Consider the following 16,581-nt stretch of genomic DNA (forward strand, 5'->3'; position numbering starts at 1 on the left):
TGTATGTATACATATATATATATATATGTATGTATACATAGATGTATATATGTATATATATAGATGTATATAGATGCATATATGTATATATTGTCTATATAGTATAGATGTATATATATATAGATGTATACATATATATGTATGTACATACATATATATACATACATATATAGATACATACATACATACATATATACATACATACATATATACATACATACATATATACATACATACATATATACATACATACATATATACATACATACATATATACATACATACATATATACATACATACATATATACATACATACATATATACATACATACATATATATATATATATGAATTCGTGATCTTCGTAGGAGGGTTTGCTAGGGTTTTACCTCACGGCGAACTCTAGCCTCTGCTACGACATTTTCACGCTCAAAGAAGTAGGGGGATTTCACTCCTTGTTTCGTCTTTTGTCGTCTTTGTAGAGCTTCGTCGAGCTGCACCTGTTCGCGGCCCCGATCTCGGCTCGTCTTCCGCAGTTTCGAACCGAGCACGAATGTTTCTTCTTTCGTCGTCTTTGGCGCTTCGTTCCCTCATTTCAACGCCGACGCCGTCTGCTGTGCAATCCTTTGTTCCCTCTTGGAAGGTCGTTCTCTCGTAGCGTTCCTGGGCATGAGCGTGGGCTCTTTTTTTCCTTGGGCTCGAAGCAGCGAAGCAGAGCCGAACGTCCGACAACCTCGCTTTCTTTTGCACCTCGCCGTGATTATCTCGAGATCTTATAGCAGGTGGATTTTTCTGCTCTGATGGCGCTCCCTCCTTCGGTTGAATATTTGACTGCCTTTTTGTTCATGTGGTGGGTAATACTCAGATGGAGTTGGCGATTGTCTTCCCCTCCAGCTATAAATGTTTGATGGTATAAGTGACTGCCTTTTTGTTAAGAAGGCAAGTAGGAAAAGTGAGAAAACAATATTTTTTTTTTCTCTGACTGAGAAATTCAAGTTCACTCTTATTGGAAAATTTCAATGGGGGCACCAACCTATGGGAGTTATAAGAAAAAGTTTTGATGATCTCAAACTAGCTGAAATGTGGAAAGTGAGACTCATGGATGAGAGACATGTGTTGATTCAATTAACCGTGACTGAAGATTAAATTAGGATTTTCTCCAAAAAATATCTTAACATTACAGATAAGTCAATGAAGTTACTTAAGTGGTCTCCTGATTTTGACCCCAATCATGAATCTCCTACTGTACCGGTAAGATTTAGTCTACCTGCTCTTAAGCTGCACTTTTTCAATCATCAGATTCTTTACTCTAGTGGGGCGATACTTGGGGACCCTATGAAGCTAGATTTACCCATTTTTAACCTAATCAGACCTTTTGTGGTCATAATACTTGCGGAAAGAGATATTAATTTATCTGATGTCACTGAAGTCTGGTTGGACACAACTCATAATGGGTATTGACAACAAATCATCATGTGCACTTCTACTGTACCGATAAGATTTAGTCTACCTGGTCTCAAGCTGCACTTTTTCAATCATCAGGTTCTTTACTTTATTGGGACTATACTTGGGGTCCCTATGAAGCTAGATCTACCCTTTTTCAACCTAACCAGACCTTCTGTGGCCATAATATGTGTGGAAAGAGATATTACTTTACCTTATGTCACTGAAATCTGGTTGTGCACAACTCATAATGGATATTGACAACAAATCGTCATGGAACATAAACCTCCTTATTGTTTTCATTGTAAGATGTTTGGACATTCCCTTAATAAATGCTATAAGCTCCATCCTAATTTGAAATCTAAAGATCAAGTGAATAGGGACGAGTCTAATCCCACTACTCTGGACATATTTGTTCCACCTGGAAAGAAAACTACCACAATACATGATTTGATATCTGATTTAATTGCCCTTGTGGACCCCCCCGACAATACTGTTTCTGCGATTGATATGATGCTGGATGGCTCTGCTGGGCAATCACACTTTCAAACCCTATTGAAAACAATACTAAATGATTCTTACCTACAAAGGATAGTGTTCAGACTGATAAACAGGAGAACCTTGCAGCTCTCCATCTTCAGGAAGTATCCGGTGTTGGGTGACTACTCATACTTTAGATACGCTAGAATCTATTATGGGTACAATTGTTGGCAATCTTTCTACTACAACTCTACCACCTCATCCGAATGATCAATAATCTTCGAATGAGGAATGACAGATTTACACTTCCAGGAGGAAGAAGAATGAAGATTTACTTGAGCTAAGAAATCTAATGGATGATACTTGGTTACTTCGAGTAATGGTACGTACCTCACAAATTTGTTAGCTGGTTCACTTCCAAAAGCTAGAGGCAGAGGCACAAATAAATTGGGTTGTCACGATTGATCTTTTATGTACCATCTCTTTTTTAAATTTTTTGTGTGTTGTACCGTGTGGGTTGGGTGCCTATTTGGACCCACTCATACAACCTATATGTACAATTTTCTCTTTAATAACGCCCTTGGGCTTTTTTAATATAGTTATCAGGAAAAGTTTTGATGATCTCAAATTAGCAGGAAAGTGGAAAGTGAGGTTCATGGATGGGAGACATGTTTTGATTCAGTTAACTGTGCCTGAAGACTACACTCGTATTTTCTCCAAAAAATATCTTAACATTGCTGGTAAACCAATGAAGCTACTCAAGTGGTCTCCTGATTTTGACCCCAATCATGAATCTCCTACTGTACCGGTAAGATTTAGTCTATCAAGCTGCATTTTTTTCATCATCAGGTTCTCTACTCTATTGGTGTCATACTTGGGGACCCTATAAAGCTAGATCTACCCACTTTCAACCTTACCAAATCTTCTGTTACCAAAATACTTTTGGATAGAGATATTACTTTGCCTGATGTTACTGAAGTCTGGTTGGACACAATGCATAATGGATATTGGCAACAAATCGTCATGAAACATAGAACTTCTTATTGTTCTCATTGTAAGATGCTTGGGCATACTCTTGATAAATATCATAAGTTTCACCCTAATTTGAAATCTAAAGATCAAGTGAATAAGGATGGTTCTAAGGATATATCTGTACCACTTGGAGAGAAAGCTACCGCATGACAAATTTTGATGTCTGATTCTCTTGCCCCTGTCGTTGCTGTTACTGCGAGTGATGTGATGCTGACACCTTCAAACCCCATAGAAAACAATATTGATGGACTATTACCTACAAATGATAGTATTCAGACTGATAATCAGGAGAGCCTCGTAGCTCCACTTCTTTAGTAAGTATCCGGTGAAGTGGGAACTCATACTTCGCATATACTAGAACCTATTGTGGGTATTACCGTTGGTATTCCTGCTTCAGCTCTACCACCCCATTAGACTGATTATTCGAATGATGAATGACAAGTCTATTCCAGGAGGAAGAAGAAGAATGGAGGCCAACTCCAACTCAGGAACATATTGAATGATACTTTTATTACTACTGGTAATGACAATCATCTTACCAACTTATTAGCTTGCTCATTCCCTAAAACTAGAGGCAGAGGCAAGACTAAATTGGGTCGCTCTCTAGCCACGTGATACTATTATTTCGGCACTGTTAGGTTTTTTATTTTAGATTCTAATGTATTTTCTGTTTTTTCTAGTTTTGAAATCTTTTGTGGTATTTTGTGTGGACAGGGTGCCATGTTTGGGCTCTCCCACACATTGTATCTGTTTCTTTTTTTATATATAAAGATGAAAATGAAGTGGAAGTAGAAAAGATTCAAGCCTCTTTTTATACTCTTCAAATCCAGCCCCCCTTCTTTAGATAAGAAAATAACAACTATCACAGGGATAACAATACTAAACAGTACTTGAATTAAGAATTAAAAACTTATAGGACACTAGACAAAGGCTCAACACTGAAACCACATATGCTTTCAAAACTTGCACACTATTATTCATAGTTATTGTCTATTTATAAATTGACGAGATAACCATACTTCAAAACATAAAACTAATTATAATTAATAGGATAATCAATAAATTCCTTTCTTAATGGATTGGAAAGTATAGCCACATGATCTCTTTTTTTTGCAGAATGATATGGAAAAGTTAAGGCACTTGATTTTTTTTTTGGTGCCGGAATATTGAGTTGGAAAGCATCACTGATTGGTATTGATCTTGCTAGTGGTAGGGGTTGCTTTTAAAGTGATTGCCTATGTATTCATCTTTTGAAATAATGAGATTTTTGAATTAGTGTTTGTGTTCGCAATTATCTGACATATTTTCATTGATTACTAATGTCTTATCATCTCGAGTCAATTTTTCATTAGAAAATACTTCTGCAATCTGATTCTATATTCTTAGCTTAATTTCTTCTTTTTAAGGAGTTTTTGATAGGCTTTCCTTGTTCATCATAATTAGTTTATCGATAGATTTAAGTTTTTTTATCTGCTTTAATTGTGTCCACTATTTGTCTGCAAAATTTTTGAATAAACATTGACGATTTAATGAATCATGTTGGTTCTCTAAATTCAATGATAAAATTTACTAAATTTGGTAGAGTAAAAAGGAAGAATTCTGCTTAGCCATCAAGTAAAGCTTCAGTGATAATTTTAAAATATGAGTAGAAGTTTCTAATTATTATGTTTATTTTGATTTAATTGAAGCAGGAAAAATTTGAGTTATTGCCCCATAATTATTTCACTATTGGTAGAACTGACGGGGTTTATCATTAGATAAGATTTTCGTGATCATTACAAACATGCATGAGTGGTTCCTTCAAGGATTAAGAACATAAGCAGTTTTATTCACGACTTCTATATATGTCCAATGGTAAAATGAAATTGTTCTTTGATAACTAGATTTTAGGGCTTTATACTCAAACTGGTTTAACTTGATATGGAGTAAGTCCATATTATTTATAATGGAGAACACGATGGATAGTTACTTTACTATAAGTAATGAATTTGTTTAATTCATTGAAATTGTGTTGAATTTCAACAAATTTTAAAGAAATTAGAATGACTTTATAAATATTTCTATCGTGAGGAATCAAGATGTTTTCATGATATATTTTAAGGATTGTCCATGGAGAAGAAATATGATAATTGTCTCCATTAATATCTATTATATGAGAAGTAACAACTTTAGCATAGATGATTGGTTCAAATTCAATAATTTTTGTATAAGATTTGAGATTGAATTGGGGTTTCATAGATTGGGAGGAGGAACATTCTCCTGTAGATTCATTTTGTGATGATCCACAAAGATAACCAATGCCGAGCCTCCTCAAGAAGAATAATTAGGAGGGGCCATAGGCCCTTTTCTTTTGGGGGTGATCCACCACTAAGTATCTCCGCAAAAAAATTCTTGTTAGAAAATTGGGAAGGGAGTTTGATTCTCCCTTGATGTATTCAATTAAAAAATAATAAAAAATAATAATTGAGCTTACCATGAAGCAAAAAGACTGTTTATTATCTAACTTTTTGACATATTTAAAAGTAATGAATTTTGCGACGCTACAATCTATTCGTACGAGGAACTTGACTTCTGAAAGATCATCTTAAAATTTGTAAATGGATTTAATGGTGGCAAACATTTCTTGCTTAATTGTAGAATATTTAGATTGGGTAGAATTACATCGATCTGATATAAGTCTAACTAGTTCTTCACGAGAAGAAGGGGATGATTTTTGTTCTAGTATATACCACCATACCCAAAATTTGAAGCATTTGTCTTGAAAATTTTAAAATTAGTAGGATTAGCTAAATTAATATATGGTAGGTTTTTTACTTAATTTTTTGAGCTGCTTGAGTATGAATAAGAGACGAAGACGGTGCGTTTTTCTTAAGCCTGTCAAAGAGATACTAAGTATTGGGCAAGATTTTTATAAAAATCAACAACATGATTTAGGGCTCCTAAACTAAAAGTCATTGTAATTGTTTTTTATCTGTAATAACATCAAGAAATTTTTTAGCAAATTTTATATTTTGATTAATAGGAATTATGGAGGAATTAGAAATGTTATAGTTTAAAAAACAGTTTTTTATTTGGAATAATTTAATTTTTGGTTTGGAGATAACTATTACATTTTTACAAGCTAACCATTTAAATGCATTAATATGTTTGAAATGTTCTTCTACAATATTAGAAAAGATCAGAACATTGTTAATATATACAATAAGAGTAAGGTTTAAAGATGCCATTCTTTATTTTTTGAAATTCAGAGGGTGCAATTTTAAGTCCGAACTATAAAACATTCCATTTGTAGTGCCCGAATTGAATAGTAAACCATCTTATTACAATCTTCTTTTTTATTTGGATTTGCCATTGTCTTGATTTAAGATAAACTTTAGAAAAATGGATAGCATTATGCAAACGATTAAACATTCTTTTTTGTTAGGGATAGGATATCTTATCTATTTTAAAATTTTATTTAAGGATTTCTAATTTATAACAAGGCTTGGTTTTCTTCTTTCATAATAGATGAACACAAACATTGATAATTCTTTGATATGTAAGATATTCATATATGATGGTATGCATTTCTTGGTTCCTCATATTTTTTTACCACGTTAAAAAAAAAGTTTAGGATGTTCTATAAATTTTTGTTTCCAATAATTATGATTTATTTCTTGCAAATTTATTACTTTTCCTAAGAAAAAATATTTGTACTAGTGAAAGTGTGATAGAGTTTGGAAATCTCAGTTTTTGTAGGATCAGTAAAATATTCTAAAATATTAATTACTAAATGACAGACTGTTTCAGTGTTTGGTGGAGTAACATCCTCTAATTTAACTTCACTCAAGAGATCACACTTTTGCTCTTCAATCATAAAATTATCCAACTCTATAATATGCAGTAAAACCGCAGGTAATCATCCTAGCAACTTTAGGAGCAGTATTTTGTCTGGATTGAGCTGCAATTGCATAAATTAACATCTTATGAATAATTTCTCTAATTTGTTGATAAAAAAAAAGTTATATATACGGGAAACATCATATTGATGTTGATATTATGACACTTTTTCTTCATGAAGTTTGTCTAAAGGAGTAGTTTTATTGTAGTAATAACGATTTAAGGGTTATAAGGATGTTTTAATTTATTAATTTTTAAAGAAGAGGGCTTGATTTAAAATGTATGAAAAGTGGCTTGAATCTATTCTACTTCATTTTCAGATGTAGAATTTTATTGGTCTGAAATAGACAAGGATGTTTCATCTAAGATAATAATTGGTGAAGATTTGAATTTTTTGTATAAGTTCTTCGAAGTCTTGTTTAGTTGAGCTAAAATTATAATTAAAAGTAGGGTTAGGCTGGAGAAGTAAGCTTTTTGTAATTAATGTTTTTGGTGCTAAAGCTTCTTCTTTAGTTTCTTTGGGATTATTTATTTCATGTTTTTTTTTTTAATTTTTTAATAGATTGTTGTAATTGGTCAATTTTATTCTCTATTCGAAAAAGATGGTATGTAATAATCTGCAGCTCACTATTTAAAAATTTTAATTGTTTAATTATTAGAGTAAGTTCTTTTAGTGCTTAGATATCAACATTTATTTTTCTAAAGATTGAAAGATCAAGGTTTTCATCATTTAGAAGGAGGATAAATAGAATCAACAGATTCTTCTTGATTAATTTTTCATTATCTAGATATCATATAATTTTCATAGTTTTAATATATTATGTAACAAATCAAATAGCAAAAGGGATGGTAACTTTGTCTTTATGATTTCTCTCTGCCATAATTTTAAAATACAATTCATCTTTTTTTATTTTATCTTTATCAATAATTTGCTTATACCATTCTCGAAATCGAGAATACTTAAGGGATTGATAATTACGGAGTACAATAGCTCTAACAGTGCTTCCGAATTCACAAGTCGTTTGAAACTAAAATTCATTTGTGAGGGTGTTAGAGATGCATTATCTCGGACTAAATGTAGGAGTTGATGAAAATTAAGTGCATTTGTTATGGATTCATTAATTATTTATTTATTTTACATGTTCTCAGAAATTGAAGAGAATGAAGGAAGAAATGTAGAAAATAGAGATTCTAGCTAAAGATATAGATCTTCGAGGATTGAACCTAACCTCTACATCCCCATCTTCACTTTAAATTATTTGTTCTATTTCTTGGTTAATTAAAGATTTTGGAGTAACACCTAGTGGTGTAGTCCATCATTCTAGAAATGAAATTTCTTTCCATTTTACAACTTGATTAGAAGCTATATTGGATGCAAGTTTATTAGTAGGTTGAGCTATTTTTTTTATATTTGGACATAGCACATTTATTGTTTTGAAATGAATCTTGTAACAATAGTTTTAGATTTTTATAAAAAATCTTAACCATGCATTTACTGTTGTAATTTTGTTACTACAAATAGATTAGCATCAGTAAAAGAAATTTAAATTTGGATAAGTAATAAAATGAATTGGTCTATGATATAAACCAATTTCTAATACTCCCATTAAAGCTTCCGTCCAATTTAAGCATCTACCATCGCCCAAATATGCTAAAGTAGAAGCATTTAATCCTCTAAAAGTTTGGGGTTCAAATGCTATTTCAATAATTTTATATGAATATACTTATAATTATGAAAATAACTGTATAAGTCATCCTTTCATAATAAAGATTCAACTTTTTCAGCTCCATGTATGGTAACGGATTGTTCTACAATTTTAATAGCAGATTTTGTTTTAAAATCAAAAGTTCCAATTTAATACATCATAATTTTTTCTATTTTTGGAATAGTCTATCGATTTAGCTCTTCTTTATTAAGTGGATTTTAGTTTAATCCATGAGAAGGAGATATGGTGTTTTTAAAAGGCAGAACTTGGTTAATATAACTAAATCCAGAGTTTTTAAGGTTTAATGGGCATATATATAGCTTTGAAATTTACAACCCTCTCGTCACTCAAATGTGATTCTGGGCTCTACACAATGAAAATGTTAACTTCAATTTCAATGTTTTTAAACTTTCAGACACATATATTATTGAAGATAGTTAGAGTACAATTGTTTTTTATTTCTTCAGGCAATGCATGGGTAAAAAAAATGTTTATTTAGGTAGGCTTCTATTTATCATTTGATCATTGTTGCTATTTTCACATACTCAATGAGTGGTTAGATTATGAAAATTCATGTAACTCGACCAAATAACTATCATCTTAGAGATCATTATCAGTAGTGTGATTTTGATTTTAGAAATCACAAAAAGCAATATATTAAAAAATGAAAGTACAATGATAAATTATATTTTCCTCTTGGATGGTGAAAAATTCATCACACACACACACACACACACACACACACACACACACATGGAGGAGATGCATAAGACAATGGTTTGAAGACTTATGTTAGGCATAAGACTAAAATGACAATTTAGTCATTTAGTTATTATTGTGGGGTATAAATATGACCTAAAATATTTATGTTAGATTATGTGTGGAGTGTTGTCTTGAATCTTAGGGTTAAGGTTTGTGAGAGATCGCCTACCTCTCAAATAGGTGTTTATCTTAATATATTTGTGTTGTGCTGTTTTGTTTTGATGAAGTAAAATATTCTGTTTGCCCTAATCTTTGTGGAAACTATCTCTTTCTTATCAAATTAATATATGAGCATTTGAAATTTAATGGAAGCCAATGACAGTATCACAACGTGCAAGAGTTCCATGCCACCTTCATGACCGAAACTTCCGATCAGGATCGCAACGTGCAAGATTCGTATCGCCTGACCGAACCTCACGCCGCAGTCATGTTCTAGCGTAGAAGTTAATGATAGGATCATGACTTACAGAAGTTCCGCTCCAAATCTTGCCATCGGGATTGCAGCGTAAAGGAATTTGACGTTGCGTGATTGAACCTCACGATACATAACAAGCTATCTGAGAAGCCAATGATATGATTGCAGCGTATAGAATTTTTGCATATCGCAACTGAATCGATTGAGCAACGTCTTCCCCTTCTCTTCACCATTTTACAATTACATGTCTCCTTCATGACCGAACCTAGCGATACAGTCTTGATTTAGGATTTTTGCTTTCATGATAAAAACCGTCCTGAGGGTAATGTCAACCAAGAAAGTAGATGCTTTGGAGGAGAAATTAGAGGGAGATTTGAGCCAAATCAGACATTTTGTAGCCATGGAGGGTGGTGTAAGTCCATGGAGGGAAGATTTATGTTTATGGAAAAAATGAAGATTGTGGAATTTCATGCAAACTTATTGTTGCTAGCTGCTGGATTGAGAGATGGCGTCTGGAGCAGACGCGGCCGGCAACAATTTGAAGGATTTGCACAAGATAAAGACACTGTTGCTACCTTAGGCGAATCTGGAGCCGCGAGATTGAGCGTACTTGAGCGGTGGCACTTGGAAGGAATAGTGCGACCGTCAGACGACTGAAACAAATGAAAGCAGGTAAGATCGAGTGAAGGAGTCAGAACAGATTGAAGCGACAGTATATGGAGGGAATTACATGACATCTATAGTTTGAAACCAACAATAAGATGCAGAATGAGACAACATATGTTTTAGGACTGGAGAAGATTGATTTGAAGGATTTAGCCTGGAATAAGGATCCATAGTGGGTAGGATCTCAACGCAGGGTTGCATCCAACCTCGCCAGTGTCTTTTGTCGAGGCAGCCTTCCGGGCCGAGGACGATTCACGAGCCTATGGGGATGGATAAACTGATTATGAGGTGATCCATACTTATGGAAGAAGGAAAATTAATATGGGTCGAGAAAGGAAACCCAATCCCTATTTCATGTGTGGAATGAGCTTCAGTCTAGGATATTAGGGAGGAGACTCACACATAAGGAAACTAAAGATGTTAATCTCTGAAGGAAAGGATGCTATAGTTGGATTTATCTTATGGATAGATACTTTGCTGTTAATGCGCCGATAAAGGAAGAAAAATTGATGACGGTGGTCCTATGTTTGGAAGAAGGCTCTAACGTGGTGTCAATGGAGAGAACACCAACCAATCAAAATGTGGGGATAATTCATAGACCGATTGTTGGAGCGTTTCAGAATCATCGAGAAGGGAATTACACGAGCAATTTTTTGCATTGGTCCAGGAGGGGTCCATGGATTATAAGGAGAAATTTGAGATGCTATTCCTACTTTTCTTGGGAGGCCACATTAACCATTTGAAGGTGTTGACGACACTCGTGGTGTCGAAAAATCCATTGAAGGTAGCTGCTATATTCAATTGGCCACTACCTAAAACATTGAAGGGGTTGGGAGGATTTTTGGGACTTACAGGATGCTAGCAGGATTTCGTGAGGGGTAACATTTTGATTGCGTGGCTGTTAACGGAGCAATTGATGAAGGATAGCTTTTAGTGGGGCAAAGTTGCTGCTCAGGCTTTTGAGAAGTTAAAGAAGGCCATGACAAGTGTACTAGCGTTGGCGGTGCTTGATTATAACCAACCATTCATTGTTGAGATGGCTGTCTCAGGCTATGGGTTAGGTGCAATCCTCATGCAGTGTGAACGACCCATCACTTATTTCAGTCAAGTGCTGACGGCGAGAGCCAGATTCAAGTCGGTTTATGAGTTGGAGCCATACAACTTGATTTTGTAGGAGTCCTCTCTTACACTTTGAGGACAGGATGTCTTTTGGGAGGGAACTAATGTTAGACCGATGCCTATGACACCACCCACCTTGTGCTTCACTGAGTCGATGTCAAACTTGCCAAAATAATTTGAAGACTTATGTTAGACATACTAAAATGACTATTTAGTCATTTGTTTGTTATTATTGTGGGATAGAAATAGGGCTTAATATGTTTAAGGTTAGATTATGTGTGATTATTTTCTTGAATTTTAGGGTTATGGTTTGAAAGAGATCACTTATCTGTCAAATTGTAAGTGTTTGTCTTTTTTGTATTTGGGTCATGCTGTTTTGTGTTGGTGAAGTTGCATTTGCCCTAATCTCAATGAAAGCAGTCTTTTTCCTATCATAGGTATTCTCCTTCCATGAAAATTTCAATGTCAAAACCTTCAAATTATAAGATAAAGGAATATTAAGAATTTTAAGATTATTTTATCATCAAGCTTTGAGATTTTATCAATGGATGGCTCCAATTGCAGATGAAGGTAAATGCACTGTCAATTTGTAATTTTCCAAATTGCTTGAATTTAAATACATAGGTTTCTTGTGATATTGAGTATATTTGATAGTTTTGATTGATAAAATACATGTATAAAATTAAATTTTTCATTAGGAAGTTTTATCTTTTGCTCAATGAGCCTTATTTTTCACATTTTCTTGATTTGTGATTAAATTATTTTAAGAATTTATGAAACTTGACTATAGTTAATTTTCATGTAGTACTTGATGTTTGTCCTCTTCAGTTTGTGAACCATAACAAGCAGTATTTATAAAAAAAGTGGAGAACGATCATTCTTATCCTTGGAGGACAAAAGTCTATAGACAAATTTAAGAATGAGTGTTTATTAAGCATGTGTAATTATGCATATTCACACATATTTATGTATCTATTTATATTTAGGCTACCAAGTTATATGATTTTTATCTGTGCATTTATTTATTCATTGTCCTAAGTTTATGCATGTGTCTTGCTGGTGTATATTTATATATAAATATTTTTTTGTATGTATATGATTTCATAGCTTGAAATTTTTTTGATACCTTTAAAAAATATTATAGGCTTGAGTCAGCTTAAAAGTTGACTTAAAGTTTCAAGTCCACTTATATTCAACTCAAGCCAAAATTCAAATCCTTGCTTTTATGTTGTGATTGGCTGTGGTGAACCTAATTTTATGACGTGGAAGTCTTTTCTTTTTCATCCGTTATTCTTCAAATTTTGTAGATTTGCTTAAGATAGTGAAATTTGAAGTGCTTGATAAAAATCCGAATTCACTCTCTTTTACAGTTAGGGATTGGAATGCTGAGAAACATCATGCATATGATCATTCTAAGATGTTCTCAACTAATATGAAGGATTTCAATGCTACAGGTGTGGGCGCTGGCTTTTCTACTGTAGTTTCTGAACACATCAAATCTGAAGAAAATGGAATTCCAGAAATTTTGTTAAGCGAGACATGTAAGGGAATTCAATTAGATAAGGAAATCACTAAGGAATCGCCAGTGCATGTGAATAATAACTGCTTGGAAACTCAAGAAAGTCATCACTTACTTGGTTCTGATAATTCTGGATCCCTGCAACTTCAGAAAAATGATTCATCTGTTGAAGATGGTGTAATAAATGAATCTAAGATAGTAAAAAATAATGTTTCAGAAAAAGGAGAGTCACATCTCCATGAAAAAACCAATTCACAGGTTTTAGAGGACTTGATCTTCACATGGTAAGTCAATAATGCCATTTTCCATGTTGAGAGATTACTGTGAAAAATCAAAATTTCTTTCTTGTTTCTGTCATGTTGTCAATGTTTCTTTTGCTGATTTTTGTCTAAGCTAAAACTATAGTCGTTCTACAGTGGCCATAGTCCACGGCGGAGGCCTAGAAGCTCGTCTCCAGGTTCTGAACCTGACAGAACGAACAAAAGACTTGCAGGTATTTGTGTATTTTATGCTAGAGGCTGGTGCATCAAGGGGAATTCATGCAAATTTCTTCACCAAAAAGATGGAGTAAATAAAATTGAGCAGCAGACCATAGAAGATACAGCTGGAAGTAACAGGTCAGCAGATTCTCTGGCCACTACAGGTATAAGGAATTAAATAGTCATTTTCATTTTCTATTGAAGAATAGACTAAATATGCCTAAAAATCTAAAAAACACGGGCAGCGAGGAACTAATCTATGATTGTCTTTTAGGTTCAGATGAAATAAATGAAAGATCAAAAGTATCTTCTGAACTCTTAGAATCCAATCCTAAGGGTTCTTCGGGATGTAATTCTCTTTTAAACAGAGCACTTGTTAGGACATATGGTACAGGAAGCCATGTCACATCTCCTGGCCACACTTCCACACAGGAAGAATACAAGAAACCTATTGGTAAAATGGGCCATTTTGAATCCAATGTTGAGAGGCAGTCTGATGATGCTTTCTTATCCAGAAGACACCTGACTGAAGGTAAAGCACTTAATGAAATCAGCATGAATGACTCTCCATATGAAAGAACAATTTCTGGAAGAACTCATCCAGCAGATGCATTTGTTTCTGATCCTAAACACTACCCAGGTAGTTCCTCTATATCATCCATTCTGCAGCATAATAACAATAGTCCACCTGCATATGGAAGAACGGAAGGCAATGCTATTAGAAGCACACAGAGCCATTTCCTAAAGCAAGAATCTTACGATTCACATGGTTTTGCGGGTTCTCTAAGTTCAGGTCTGGGTAGTTCTTTTCAACTTCCACAAATGGATTACATGCTTTCTCGGGCAGGACCATCACCTGCTTCTGGCTCCACTCGAAATACTGAGTATGTTGAGGGCCATAGTTTTTTAGATCTTCATAGAAGATACCATAGCTCTGGGTCTATCTCCCTTACCAGAGATTCTTCCCCTTACCTCTCACAGCCTGAATTAAGAAATAAGATACATCACAATATTTCTGGTGATCTGACATTGAGGCAAACAACTAAAATCCAATATGATGCTTGGGAGCCATCCCAACCTTTTCGATCTTCTTTGGCTATTGCGACTAAAAGTACATCTTCTCCTAGTCAATATGACCCGATTCTTGATAGCATTGAGCCTGCAACTGCCAATGATAGAGATTATTTCCAGACTTCTCAAATAACTCCCTTTCAAAATTCATCATTTCTGCCAACAAAAACTGAAAATGCTATTTCTTGGGATGGAATGCCGTCTAGGAATGTATCTTTGCATGATTCTAGTGCTCAAGATGAATTTTTTACATCTATCAAATTAGAGGGGAGAAACAATTCTCTTCTTAACAATGAAAAAACATGGAATTCTGATCGTTTGGTTGAAAGGTCAGATAACAAAGATGCAGAGCTTGGCGCCGAATGGAAAGCTATTGACAAGGGCAGGAATATCAAGGAATCTAAAGCATTGAAAATTTTTCATACTGCTTTAGTTGATTTCGTGAAGGAATTGTTAAAGCCATGGTGGAGAGAAGGACAGTTAAGTAAAGATGCCCACAAAACAGTAGTTAAGAAATCAGTTGAAAAGGTTCTGAGTGCATTACATTCCCATCAAATCCCTAGTACGCAAGAAGCAATAAACCAGTATCTGGCATCATCTAGACAAAAAATTTTGAAACTTGTTGATGTAAGTGGCTAGCTTCTAGAAGTTAAAAAACAAAGTGAAAATTAAGATTGATGTTACATTTTTTAGATAATCTTGTTTTCTGTCTCTGACTTGCATTTGTGTTTCCTTTTCTAGCTTCTAGAAATTGAAAAAAAAAAAAGTGAAAATTAGATTGATGTTGCATTTTTTAGAGAATCTTATTTTCTGTCTCTGACTTGCATTAATGTTTCCTTTTGTAGGGCTATGCACAAAAGCATGCCAATTCGTGAGAGTCTGATGAACTCAATGAATTAAAACATAGCGCGGAGTACCTACATGTTTCTAATTTTGTAAAGTAGCTGGTGTGGCTAAGAGAAACATCTTACCTGGGTATGCTAAAACGTTCTCTTTGCATTTTAGTTTCCTTTTAATGTATGCTGCAAAGTTTGTCGAAAGCTATTCATTTCCATAGTTGTTCTGTGACCCCCCAGGTGATAAGATAATATAATGTGATTGTGATTAAGTTTTTTAATGACAATATTCCTTTCCGTGGAGTTTTTTTTCTTTATTTGCATGCCATAATTTATGTACTTGAGAATAGAACTCTGAAGGCATGTAACCAGATTTATTTTGGTAGTTATGATCCAGTCCTTATGATTTTGAGGTATTGTATTTTTGCTTTTTAGTTTAGACCTTCCAGCTGTTTAATAATTCATCTGTACTTCATTATACCAGCCTACGTTTATCGATCATTAACATTTGTGCATCTTCCTTATTTCCTGTTTTCTGCATACATGCAGCATGTCCTCAGGTCATAATATATGGGGATAGTTTGCTCCAATCATATAGGGATTTTCTATGAATGTGGATCATTGGATAGACCCTGCTTACTTTCCTGGTTTCTCCACTTTTAATGTAATACTGAGATGTACAGTGCTATCTATTATAAGAAGTTGTATTTCCTTAGCATCCATCGCAATCAGTAGATCCATCAGATTGCATGCATGCAGCATTTGACTGATTTAAAGTAGGGCAATATGGACATTTTGGAGTTAATTTCTCATTAGCATTTAAGGTTACTTGACAATCAAGAAGAGAACAAGAAAGCATTCATTTACTGGCTATGTTCTGCAAGTTAAAGAGTACATCACAATCATGAATCGAACAATACCGATTCATTTTAGAGAAAAACTTACTAAGATCTTAGTTTTCAGATAGTTTCATTTATTTTTTTTAACATTTAGATAGTTCATTGTGTGCTTTTCACTGTAAATGGAAATTCTCAAACATCGAGTCATGAAAATTTTACAGAAATAAAGAGACCTAGTTCGTTTGACTTTTCTCAAACTGGAAGGAACATCTAGTCTATTATGTTGTCTCACATATTTCTTTTTGTTAATACTTCCAAGGTTCATTAGTTCAGGT

General features: G+C 34.0%; 1 protein-coding gene across 1 annotated transcript in view; it reads left to right on the plus strand.

Moving 5' to 3' along the window:
* The window catches only part of LOC110020154 (zinc finger CCCH domain-containing protein 36-like), a 22,829-nt gene extending 7,135 nt beyond the window's left edge, over positions 1-15,694 (plus strand). The window contains exons 2-5 of the mRNA XM_020718154.1: positions 12,957-13,305; positions 13,438-13,664; positions 13,775-15,198; positions 15,417-15,694. Of these exons, the coding sequence (XP_020573813.1) occupies positions 12,957-13,305; positions 13,438-13,664; positions 13,775-15,198; positions 15,417-15,446 (2,030 nt within the window). The 3' untranslated portion in view covers positions 15,447-15,694. The remainder of the gene's footprint in view (positions 1-12,956; positions 13,306-13,437; positions 13,665-13,774; positions 15,199-15,416) is intronic.
* The last annotated feature ends 887 nt before the right edge of the window (positions 15,695-16,581 follow it).

This window comes from Phalaenopsis equestris, unplaced genomic scaffold (assembly GCF_001263595.1).
Source record: "Phalaenopsis equestris unplaced genomic scaffold, ASM126359v1 Scaffold000094, whole genome shotgun sequence".
In the NCBI taxonomy this organism is placed as follows: domain Eukaryota; kingdom Viridiplantae; phylum Streptophyta; class Magnoliopsida; order Asparagales; family Orchidaceae; genus Phalaenopsis; species Phalaenopsis equestris.